At 42.0% G+C, this 12176-nt stretch overlaps 1 protein-coding gene across 6 annotated transcripts in view; it reads right to left on the reverse strand.

The window, feature by feature from the left end:
- The window catches only part of AMOTL1 (angiomotin like 1), a 160771-nt gene extending 148815 nt beyond the window's left edge, over window positions 1-11956 (reverse strand). For 4 of the 6 annotated variants that reach the window (XM_058687429.1, XM_058687427.1, XM_058687426.1 and 1 more), the window contains exon 1: window positions 11786-11956. Coding sequence is in view for 2 of the 6 variants with exons in the window: in XM_058687424.1 (XP_058543407.1) it covers window positions 9606-9614 (9 nt within the window). In the remaining 4 variants the exon portion in view is untranslated. Of the gene's footprint in view, window positions 1-9605; window positions 9630-11785 lie in introns of those variants that run through there. The other 2 variants (XM_058687424.1, XM_058687423.1) reach the window with 1 other exon arrangement.
- Between the last annotated feature and the right edge of the window lie 220 nt (window positions 11957-12176).

The following is a 12176-nucleotide window of genomic DNA, read 5'->3' on the forward strand; positions in this document are numbered from 1 at the left end:
ACTGAGTGTGGGGCATATGGGGACTTTGTGTACTGTCTTTGCAATTTTTTTCTATAAATCTAAAACTGTTCTGAATAAGTCTATGAGCAATAATAATAATAATAATAATAAAAGAACTGTGTATTGAAGTGGGCCCCACAGCAAAGGGCTGTTGTCCATCTACAGATCTTTACACACTTGTGCAGGGGAAAACGTCAGAGTCACCATCTAATCCAAGTGTTCATTAGAAAGAAAATGTGAGCCACATGTGCAACTAAAATTTTTTTTTCTAATACCCCATTAAAAAAAGCAATACAGGTGAAATTAATTTAAATGATATATTTATTTAATCTGCTCTATTCAAAATAGTATTTCAACCTGCAATCAATATAAAAAAGTGTTAATAGCAATATTAGACTTCTTTTTTTTTTTCATACAAAGCCTGCAAAATGCAGTGTGTGTTTTGACTTAGAGCAGATGCCAATTTGCACTAGTCGCACCTCAAGTTCTCCACAGCCATGTAGGGCACAGACCTAATTCCACTGGAAGATGAACTGCATTCTCCTGAATTCCTAGGCTGGTAAGATCTTTTAAAAGCCCAAATAAGTGGAGCTAAAAAAGACCTTTAGAGATGTTCAGAGTGCAAGGACCATCTATACATTCCTGACGGATTTTTTTCTTTGCATCTTGGCTTGAATTTAAGCAGCTTCACACCCTGTTGGAAACCATCCTCCAATTCCACGTTCACTGAGGACTCAGCGTGTGGCCTGTCAATCACGATCCATGTTCTATCCACTCTCTCATTCTAAGGGAAACTGCCTCGCCCACCTTCCCCCTGCAACCCCAAGGCAGTTTCATGCACTCACTGTTCCTCCCCATGCCCTCTCTGGCTTGGGTGACCAGGGGTGAGCACATGACTCCATGAGCCACTTGGAGTCCATCTTTGTATGGAAGAGCCCATCCAACCAGGCACAGGCCATTGTGGACTAACTGGGCCAGTCAGATCCTCTGTCAGGAAGACAGAGGCAGAATCAGACAACGGATGGGGAGAAGCATCAGAGGAAGACACACATGGAAGAACAAGGGCTACAGTAATATTGGGTTTCCAGTCAATCCTTAGGCTTCTTTAATTTCCTCTTTGATCTGTTTTCCAGATTAGGCTTCCAAAAACCATTTCATTTTAACGAAGCAATTCTCCAGATTAAAGAATCCTGAAAGTCTCCTATGGGAGGCTCTGCAAGTAACCCTAGCTCCTGGAGCTCTCTTGGAACCTTCCAGTACCAACCACATTCTGGGCTCCCGAGGCACAGCTGTTTTGCCATGTTTGGTTTTCCATGAGATTCCTGTATCTTTTATGGTCATGATTATTTTCAAAGAATCCCTTATGTGTTGAGGAAGCCCCAATGAGTCTAAACCTTTCAACAAAAAGGACTACCACAGAGATGGATGCCTTCACACACATGCCAGAACGCTCTTTTCCACCACTCCCCTGTGGACCCGTTTGTACTCAGTCTCACGCCAACACTTAGCCTGACAGAGAAGTGATGGATTACTTTGGGTTGCATTCCCAAGTAATCATATTCTGAAAAGACCTCATCACAGTGGCCTTCTGGGGACCCTTTTAGGCCTCACATCATCTACAACACTGGTTCTCAACCGTGACTGCATATCGGAACCCCCTGGAGCACTATTAAAATATGCTGATGCCCAGGCCCTCTCCCAAACCTATGAAAACAGAACCTCTGGGGGCAGGTGTCTGGGCATCTGTGCTGTTTAAAAGCTCCCCAAGTCACTCTACTACATAGCTGTTATTGAGAAACACTGATATACAGAACATGCCCTTGTTCAGGCTTGGGTTTCTGGCAGAGAAATCATATACTGTTTTTAATTATAAAAGAAAAGCAAAATTTTTTAAGGATACATGAAAAGTAGGGAATGATACACACTGAAAAGTAAACCTCATTCATCAATAGAGTCTCCAAAAGTCCCAGTCCCTAGAGGTAATTATTATAGTTTTGGGTGTGCCCTACCAAGAATTCTCTGTGCCTATGCACAAATATGTATGTGTACAAGTATACACATGTATATACGTATGCACATGTTTTCATATATACTTACATGTGTATACATATATTTTTATGAATGTGCTTATATATACACACACATGCATGTGAATACACAAACACGCACACATGTATCTTTTCTTCCTGTGTATCTTTCTCTTACTAACATACCTTGGTTATTAACCTAGATATTTACTTTTATTTATTTTTTAAAATTTATTTTTTAAAAAAATTTTTTTTAACGTTTATTTATTTTTGAGACAGAGAGAGACAGAGCATGAACGGGGGAGGGTCAGAGAGAGAGGGAGACACAGAATCTGAAACAGGCTCCAGGCTCTGAGCTGTCAGCACAGAGCCCGACGCGGGGCTCGAACTCACGGACCGCGAGATCATGACCCGAGCCGAAGTCGGACGCTTAACCGACTGAGCCACCCAGGCGCCCCTAAAATTTATTTATTTTTTTAGAGAGAGAGCGCATACCCGAGTGCATGGGCATGACAGTGAGAGAGAGGCACCCCTAACCTAGACATTTCTGATACAGAAAAATTATGACAGGGTTTGACAGGATACCTCCTTTCCATAATACAACAAATTATAAAGCTAAAGTAACTAAAACAACGTGATTTTGTTGGTGGAACAGATAAATTATTTATTTGAATAGGATAAAAAATGTTTAAAAATAATCAATGAAATTGATTTGGTATATGAAAAAATTAGCACTTCAATTCAGTGGGGAAAAGACAGACTATTCAATAAAGAGTATTGGACTAATTGGCTATTTTTTAAGGTGGATTCCTATTTCACAGTATATATAAATTCAAGACAAATAAAAGATCTAAACAATAAAAGCAAATCCCTAAGCATATTAGAAGAAATAATTTTATCCTGGTGTGGGAAAACTTTGCTAATACATGAAGTCTAGATGTCATACAATCAAGGATAGACAGATTACACTACATAAAATTAAAACTTCTCTAAAAAGAAAGACACAATAAAGAAAAGCAAAATAAAAACGAGTGAAGGAAAACAATATTTACAACATGTATAAAAAGATTAATATCCAGACTATAAAAAAAGCTTCACATAGCAATAAGAAAATGACAATCAACAGAGAGATGGGCAAAGCTATAAACTGACAACGGAGTCACAAACATGAACTATAAATGTATAAAAACATGTTCAGTCTCAATACTCAGAGAATGCAGTTTAAAATAAAGCAGGCTTTTTTTTTTTTTTTTTACTTATCACATTGTCAAAGTGTTTTATTTTTTTATTTTTATTTTTTTAAATGTTTCTTTATTTATTTTTGAGAGAGAGCAGGAGCACAAGCAGGAGAGGAGCAGAGAGAGAGAGAGGGGGAGACACTGAATCCGAAGGAGTCTCCAGGCCCTGAGCTGTCAGCATGGAGCCCCATGGGGGGCTCAAACCCACAAACCGTGAGATCATGACCTGAGCTGAAGTCAGATGCTTAACTGACTGAGCCACCCAGGTGCCCCATCAGTGTTTTAAAACACTGCTTAAAGGGCACCTGGGTGGCTGGGTTGGTTGAGCATCCAACTCTTGATTTTGGCTCAGGTCAAGACCCAAGTCAGGCTCCATGCCTAACACTCTCGACCTCCCTTTCCCTCTGCCCCTCCTGCGCATGCGTTCTCTCTCTCTCTCTCTCTCTCTCAATCTCTCTCTCTCGCTCTCTCTCTCTCTCTCACACACACACACAGAGTTAGTTAGTTAATTAATTAATTAATTAATTAAATCTTTTTTAGAAAACGTTGGTTAATATCAAGAAATGGTGACTTTTTGAAAAACAGGTATTCTCATATTTTGGTAGATGAATCAATTGATACAGCTTTTAAAATGGCAATTTGGCAGGGTGCCTGGGTGGCTCAGTGAGTCGAACAGCAGACTTTAATTTCCTCTCAGGTCATGGTCTCGTGGTTCATGGGTTCAAGCCCCACATTGGGCTCTGAGCTGGCAGTGCATAGCCTGCTTGGGATTCTCTCTGCCGCCCCCCCCCCCCCCCGTCTCTGTCTCTTTTCTCTCAAAATAAATAAACAAACTTTTTAAAAAATGGCAATTTGGCATATTGTCTAATATAAAATTGCCATGTTCTTTGATCCAGCAATCTCACTTCAGAGTATCTATTCTACAGAACACAATTGTAAAACAGGTGAACACAAAGATGTATCCAGTGCAGCATTCCTTGTAATGAAAGAAGAAAGGAAACATTTAAATGCCTCTTAAAGGCATTATTTAAGTCTTATAAAGACTTAAATAAAACAAGGTATAGTTATACTGTAAATCCTATGCAGCCACTTAAACAAATAAGGTGACTATAATAATCAATATGAAAAGTCATGGTGATGATGTGAATTGTAGAAAGCCAGGTGCAGAACAATTTGTAAATAGGATCCATATGCATAAAAAAGAAATACACACACATACACACCCTATACACACCCATACACACAAGCACACTTCTAATCATATAGAGAAAAAGCTCAAAGTAATAGCAAACTTTTAATAGAGATTATTTCTAGGGAAAGAAGAAACAAAGATTTCAGGCTTGGGAGGGTATAATGAGGCTCTGAAGGAAAGATTCACTTAACATTATATACTTTTAATGCTTTTTGCCTTTTTTACAACGCATGCTAATCTTGTAATTCTTTAAATAATAAAAAGAAGCAAGTTTTCTCACTTTTAATTTTGCTTGTTAAATTGGGGGCTTATCTTCCTTCTTAAGTTTTTTGGCCATTTGTATTTCTTTTCTTCTGAACAGACTGTTCATGTACTCGGTCCATGTTTACTCGGTTGGAATGTACTATTAAAATTTTAGGAAACTTACATTTAGGAAATATATTTTACTATGTTACATAGATACTAAAAATAACTTTTCTATCTACCATTTGTATTTTGATTTCATTTATACGGTTTTCATTTATATAAGATTTTATGTATTGGGATGCCTGGGTGGCTCAGTCGGTTAAGCGTCAGACTTCAGCTCAGGTCATGATTTCACCATTCGTGAGTTTGAGCCCCCAGTTGGGCTCTGTGCTGACAGCTCAGAGCCTAGAGCCTGGTTTGGAATCTGTGTCTCCCTTACTCTCTGCCTCTCCACTCACATTCTGTCTCTCTCTCAAAAATAAATAAACATTAAAAAATTAAAAGAAAAGATTTTATGTGTAAATATTCCAATCTTTTCCTATATAGTGTTTGGGTTTGGTACCATGGTTCAAACTAAACCTGATGCCATATACAAAACTTGTCTTAAATCAGGTAACACACTTAAAGGTAAAACTATAAAGCTTTTAGGGGAAAAAAAAATGGGATAAAATCTTTGAGGACTGGGACCAGGCTAAAGTTCTTACACTTTGCAGTAAAAGAACAACCCATATAAGGAAAAATTGATAAGTAGGACTTCATTAAAATTAAAAATTTTTGCTCTATTGGGGTACCTGAGTGGCTCGGTCAGTTAAGCATCTGGTTTTGGCTCAGGTCATGATCTCATGGTTTGTGAGTTCCCTCATCAGGCTCTCTGCTGTAAGCACAGAGCCAGCTTCAGATCCTCTGTCCCTCTCTCTCTCTGCCCCTCCCTTGCTCGTGCATGCTCTCTCTCTCTCTCTCAAAAAATAAATAAATATTTTTAAAAAACTTTTGCTCTGGGGCGCCTGGGTGGCACAGTCGGTTAAGCGTCCGACTTCAGCCAGGTCTCGATCTCGCGGTCCGTGAGTTCCAGCCCCGCGTCAGGCTCTGGGCTGATGGCTCGGAGACTGGAGCCTGTTTCCGATTCTGTGTCTCCCTCTCTCTCTGCCCCTCCCCCGTTCATGCTCTGTCTCTCTCTGTCCCAAAAATAAATTAAAAAAAAAAAGTTGAAAAAAAAAAAAAACTTTTGCTCTATGAAAAATCCTATTTATAGAGAGGGAGAAAATATCTGCAAACTGCACATCTGAAAAGGGACATATCTCTAGAACTCACAAAACTCAACAGTAAAAAAAACAATCCACTCAGAACATGAGCGAAAAAATTCAGAGACATTTCACTGAAGAAGACACATAGATGGCAAATAAGCACACGAAAAGATGTTCCACCCCATTATCCATTAGCAAAATGCAAATTAAAATCACAATGAGATCCCACTACCCACCTATTAGAGTGGTTTAAATATAGTGATAACACCAAATGCTGACAAGGATGCAGAAAAGCTCCATTACTCATACATTGCTGGTGGTGACACAAAACGTATGGCCACTCTAGAAAAATGTTGGGCAATTCATTTTCAACCTGGAAATGGACTCCCGTAAGACCCAGGTACTGCCCTCTCAGGCATTTATCCCAGAGATGACAATTTATGTTCATGCCGAAACTTCACACAGATGCTTATGGCAGCTTTGTTTATGGCAGCCCCAAGCTGGAAACTACCCTAATGTCCTCCAATGGATGCCTGATTCAACGCACCATGGTGCCTCCATACTGTGGAATACCACTCAGCAATAAAAAAGAACCAATGATTGATACATGCAACAACCTGGATGGATCTCAGGGAAATTATGCTGAGTGGAAAAAGTCAATCTCATGCATGTGAGTACTGCATATGATTCTATTTATATAATGCTCCTGAAATAAAATTATTACATAGATGGACAACAGACTAATGGTTACAAAGGGTTAGGGATAGGAGGTGGATTCAACGGAGGTATACAAGTGGTGATGATATAGTTTTGTATCTTGACGGTGGTGGTACTTACGTGAAGTTAACATGATAAAAATTACGTACAATTACATACATACACACAAGTGAGTACATGTCTAATGGATAAAATCTAACTGATATGGTCTATGGAATGTACCATTGTCACCTAGTTTTGATATTGTGCTATAATTATGCAAAATGTTAACTTTGGGAAAGGCTGGGTGAGCAGGCACACATTCATGAATCTATAAATATTTTATAATACAAGTTTTTTAAAAAAACATACAACTCAGCTGTTTTTAATGGAATGTCTGCATTATTCTTTGTTTTAAAAATCCATGTGACTAGACTAACCATAAATTTCACGAGACACGTCTGCCTAATGTCAGTTCCTAGATGAAAGTTTTAATAACTCTCGTTCACAAAGCATAAATAAAGCAAGAGAACTTAACACTCACATTTTTCTCTCAAGAATCATGTATCCTTCACCCTGACTGTCCTACCAAAGTGGTGACATCTGTAAACTGGTAATGTTAAGATTTCTGGGGCACCGTGGGCTCAGGATCCCAGCATAAGTCACCCAACCTCAATTTCTCCTTAAATAGAGTTTTTAAAATAGTAATAGCTTAAATGTTTTGAGCACTAAACTACTGAACAGAAGGTATGACGAGGACTCACAAGAAATGAGAAAATAGGGTCTTGGTTCGTACGGCACACTGAAAGGAGAAATAATGTCCACTTAAGCTTTTTAAGCCCTTGGAAATTTATCTGGGAGACAGTAAGAAAAAAAATCATGGTAGAATATTTCAAATATAGATATTCAGTCTGATTTGAGTATTTGTTGAACACTTACCTCGGGCACCTGTTGTGTGACTGACAAGCTGAAGCTCAAGACTTACCAAGGAGCCTGTGGCTTTGGAATTCATGACAATAACACCGCCAGTGTGACTCCTACTGCTACTAAGTGCAACATCACTAGGTACTGGGTTGAGCACTCTACAAACATCATCTCATTTAATCTCCACGAGGACTTAGTGACATGGCATTATTATTATCCAGATTTTAAAGATGAAGAAATTGAGAACAGGGATGGTGAGATACTTTCCAAGGTCAACCAACTAGAAAATGTCAGAATCCAGATTGGAATCGAGGTCACCTGGTTTCAAAATTCGTGCTTTAACCACTAATCCCTGTGTCTTCCCCAAGCCTCCTGCTTTAATTCTTTTTTTTTCCCCCCCTCTGGTCTTTTCTAGAGGTCTCAGTGGCTCTCTACCAGACCTCAGGGCTTGGGCATTTCCTTGACTTCTTGTTTGTCCTGTTCTGCCTGCTTCCCTCTTCCCACTCCCCGGATTCCATGCAGAGGATGGACCAGAGCCAAAAGAGAAGCTAGTGATCTTCTGTCAGAGCTTTGGACAGTGATGGAAGGAAGCCTGTGTGCGCGCAAGTGTGTGTGCGTGCATGTGTGTGTATGTGTGTGTGTGTGTGTGTGTGTGTGTGTGTGGTAAGAGAATTGTTTTCAGTTATAACAGTAAAACTAGTTGGTAAAGTATATGAGCCTCTTTTCCAGGCCTTTTTAACCAAAACATTTTCTCCTTTGTGTTGTGAGGCCTGACACTAGGCACAAACAAAGACTTCTCGGGATAGACTCTTCTACTCCTCCACACTCTCCTGGGGTGCTTCATATCCAGGCTGGCTTTTGCAGAAACAAGACTACCACCTTGTTCCAGTTATCTTTCGCTGTGTAACAACCACCTCTAGACTTAGACAGTATAAATTGTTATTATCTCTCAGGGCTCTGTGGGTTGCCGGGGCTGAGCTGAGCAGTCCCTGCTCAGGGTCTTTCATACGGCTGCACTTAGCTAGTGGCTGGGTCTGGGGTCGCCCGAAGGCTCCATTCCTGGAGCCTAAATTCAAATGGCTGGAGAATCTGGGGCTGGTTGGGCTTCTCTCCACGTGGCCTGTGCACCTAGCTCGCTGTCACACAGCATGGCAGTCTCAGAGGAACTAGCAGCCATGCCCTGGGGCTGGCTCGTACCAACTTGTACGAGGCGATTCTGTGTGTTTCTTTCCAGTGCTGCATCCAGTGCTGTCACTTTGGTAGCTTGCAACCGGCCACGGTGGAAGGGAGTACTTATCTAGAAAAAACACTACAAAATCAGGGTTACCCCCACCCCGTCCCCAAGAGCCAGGTTACCAGCACGTGACTTCACATAATGGTTGGCTTCCCCCAGAGTAAGCCAAGAAACCTAGGAGGAAGCTGCAAGACTTCTTAGAATCTAGTCATGGATGTCCCCAACGTCACTCTCTTCTCATTTTATTGGCCAAACAATTCCCGGAGGCTGGCTGTGATTCAAGAGGATTACCATCCATGTCCCGTGGCGGAGTTGCAAAGAAATTGTACAATACAGGATCTGGCACAGGGTAGGTGCTCAATAAGTGTTTGATGAATAAATGAATGAGTAAAGTCACTTACATGAGTGTATCACTTAATCTCTATGCCCTTAAAATCACTCAAAAGGTATAAAGTCTCCTGGGAAGTCTTGCTTCAACATCAGAGAGGCCAATGATTTTTTGAGTCCCCAAAGAACCTAAATCTAAAAATCGCTTGGCATAGGTCTACTTACACTCGGTCCACAGGTACTCACGGACCCGTTTACACAAGCCCTCTGCGCTTATGTGCTCAACTGTATTGTACACATGTCCATCACAGAACGCTTGTTTTATAGATGTTTTTATACTATTGAGGTTTGCTTTGCCTCCTCCCTAAGTAAACTGCAACTTCTTTTAAGAGAGTTCTTGTGTGTTTCTTTGTTATTCCTCCTTTCTACCGTGCCCCAAACAGATAATTACACGTATGCATACACATGAATACTTACAAGATACATGATAGTGAGAGATTATAAGCCTTAAAAGGAATGGAAAGAAGAAAAGGAACTAAGAATTCTTCATTGCTATGTTGCACAGCCTTCTCCTTTAACTCTTCCATTCACCTAGTGATGCTGGCATTATTCCATTCCATTTCACAGTTGAGGAAAATGAGTCTCAAGAAGGTTTACCAGTTTGGCCCAGGCCACACTAGGAAGAGGAGATGGGATTCAAATGTATGAGCTTTATGTATTCTTCAGGCCATCGTCTCACTGCAATATACACCCCCTACCTCCCCCCATTCTCACTGCCTCCTTCCTTGAAGCATCTACAAAAGTCATACAGATGCTGATGTTTTCAAACCTCAGACAGAGTAATAACTATTTCAAGTTCCACTCTTGAAATAGCCTTTAAAAGCTTGAAAACACAAAAAGTGTGAAGTGTCTTCCACTGGGAAAGGAGTGAACCTGTTAGCAGGAGACAAACATAATAACTCAGGCAAAGGGTGTTGGTGGGTCGGACCAAGGTAGTGGTGGTGAGAGGGAAAGACATGAACAATTTTGAGGGATATGAAGAAGACAGGATCATCAGGGGCGCCTGAGTGGCTCAGTCAGTTAAGCATCTGATTTCGGCTCAGGTTGTGATCTCATGGTTTATGAGTTCAAGCCCTGAGTCGCACTCTGTGCTGACAGCCCAGGGCCTGCTTGGGATTCTTTCTCTTTCCCTCTTTCTCTGCCATTCCCCTTCTCTCTCTCTCTCTCTCTCTCTCTCTCTCTCTTTCTCAAAAGAAGACAGGATCACCAGACTAATGATTGACTGGATTGAGCAGGTGCGGATCAACCATTGCAGAATCACGCTGGCTGCACCAGAAAGGTGAGAAGAGAGGGGAAGCCTGGATGGGAGGTTTCCATATTCCTGGAAGGAGGTGGTAATGGCTTAAACTAGGAAAAGAGCCATGGAAGTAGGAGAACGGATGGCTTTGAGAGATAAAATGGAGGTAGGATCTGCTGGATATATTGCCAAACTAGATGTGGGAATGTGAGGATGAAGGAGGGGTCAAGGACAAAGTCCAGAAATCTGTCATGGAAAACCAGGTGCTTTTTGCTGAGCTAGGGGACACAGAAAGGGGAGCAGATTTCAGATAAGGCTGAATTCGGGACATGCCAAGTTTGAGGCGAACATGTAAGCAAGTGCTGGCAGCCAGTGTGCAATTGCATTTAAAACAAAACAAGCATCTCTTATCTAAATGAGACTCTTGGCCCCCTTCGAAGGTGCTAGATGGACGCCCCAAATACCATGCGTGGCAGAGTTCTGTGCCAAGTAATAGAGGGGCTCTGTAATTCTCCATGTTTTCACTTCACAGTGCTTCAACCCCTTCTCCAAAAGCCATTTATCACCCTGCAGGCACCTCTGTCATAATCAAGGTGTCTTTATTGAGACTTCCAAAGCTAATAAGAGCTGTATGATTCAATCGGTGACTGTGCCTCATATAACTCATAGAAGTGCTACAGGGAAATTTCAGGGGTCCTTAGGACCCCAGGTCTGCCTGCACACATGCACACGTCAAAACTCCTGCTGATTTTCTTAGAATTCGTACGGCCAGGCACCAAGACGTGTTTGCACGCTTCTGCCGCACACGGCAGCACGGCCGTTGTTTACACGAGGTCCCTGCATGTTACAACAAGGAGCCCGGGCCCCTTTGTCTCCAGCTGTATTCTAAGGAAGCAGGGAAGCGTTCGAGCCAATGAAGGCTCTCCAGAGAGCTGCAGCTTTCCTGCACATCAGCTTTTATCATGAGACCCTACAAGGGTTCTACCCAAAACACAATGCCAGCTGTAAGGACGGCAAAGAAGTTAGGACAGCCCCAGACCGAAGGAGATCACTTGTAAGTGTTTCACCAACGTGCTTGTTATACAACTACTAGAATAGGCCCCCGAAACCAAGCCAGGATTAGATTTCCATGCCCACTCTGAGAACCGGACGCTGCAACCCTGAGCCTGAGTGGGGTTCTGCTCGTCCAGCCCAGGGCCTGCCAGCCCACCAGGTGGAGACCAGCTGGCTGGGAACAAGCCGTCCTCCTCACTCAGAGCGTCCCTTGACCTGACTCCAGCTCTACCCAGGGATCCCCTCCCAAATCCCCCTCCGGTCAAGCTCTCCTGGATGGAAACCCACAAAAGAAGAGCTTCCTTACCTGAGAGAAGGTCCCGGCGACCGGCAGTAGAAAAAAACACCAAGTCCTAACAGAAGCGACAGGGACTTACAGGGCAAATCTGTTGGTTTTAAAAGAAGAAAGGTGACTTCATCCCTGGTGCCGTGGAGTTTAAAAGAGCAACGAGTGCTCCCTGGCTGAGCCAAGTCTGTCTCATCGGTGATGACTCCATCCAAATTATGCAGCCACTGCCCAGACACGCTCAGCCTTCAGAAGGTAAATTGCTGGAATCTGACTAGCCCTGTTGTTTTCAAAGAGCTTCCGAAAGTCCTGAACACCAATCACCTTAGCTGGCACCAGGGATACGGAAACCATGCACTTATTTCCCTGAGTCGTATCATTATCTCCCCAAGGATCCAGCTGTCTGAAAAAT

Source organism: Neofelis nebulosa, chromosome 10 (assembly GCF_028018385.1).
Source record: "Neofelis nebulosa isolate mNeoNeb1 chromosome 10, mNeoNeb1.pri, whole genome shotgun sequence".
Taxonomy (NCBI): Eukaryota; Metazoa; Chordata; class Mammalia; order Carnivora; family Felidae; genus Neofelis; species Neofelis nebulosa.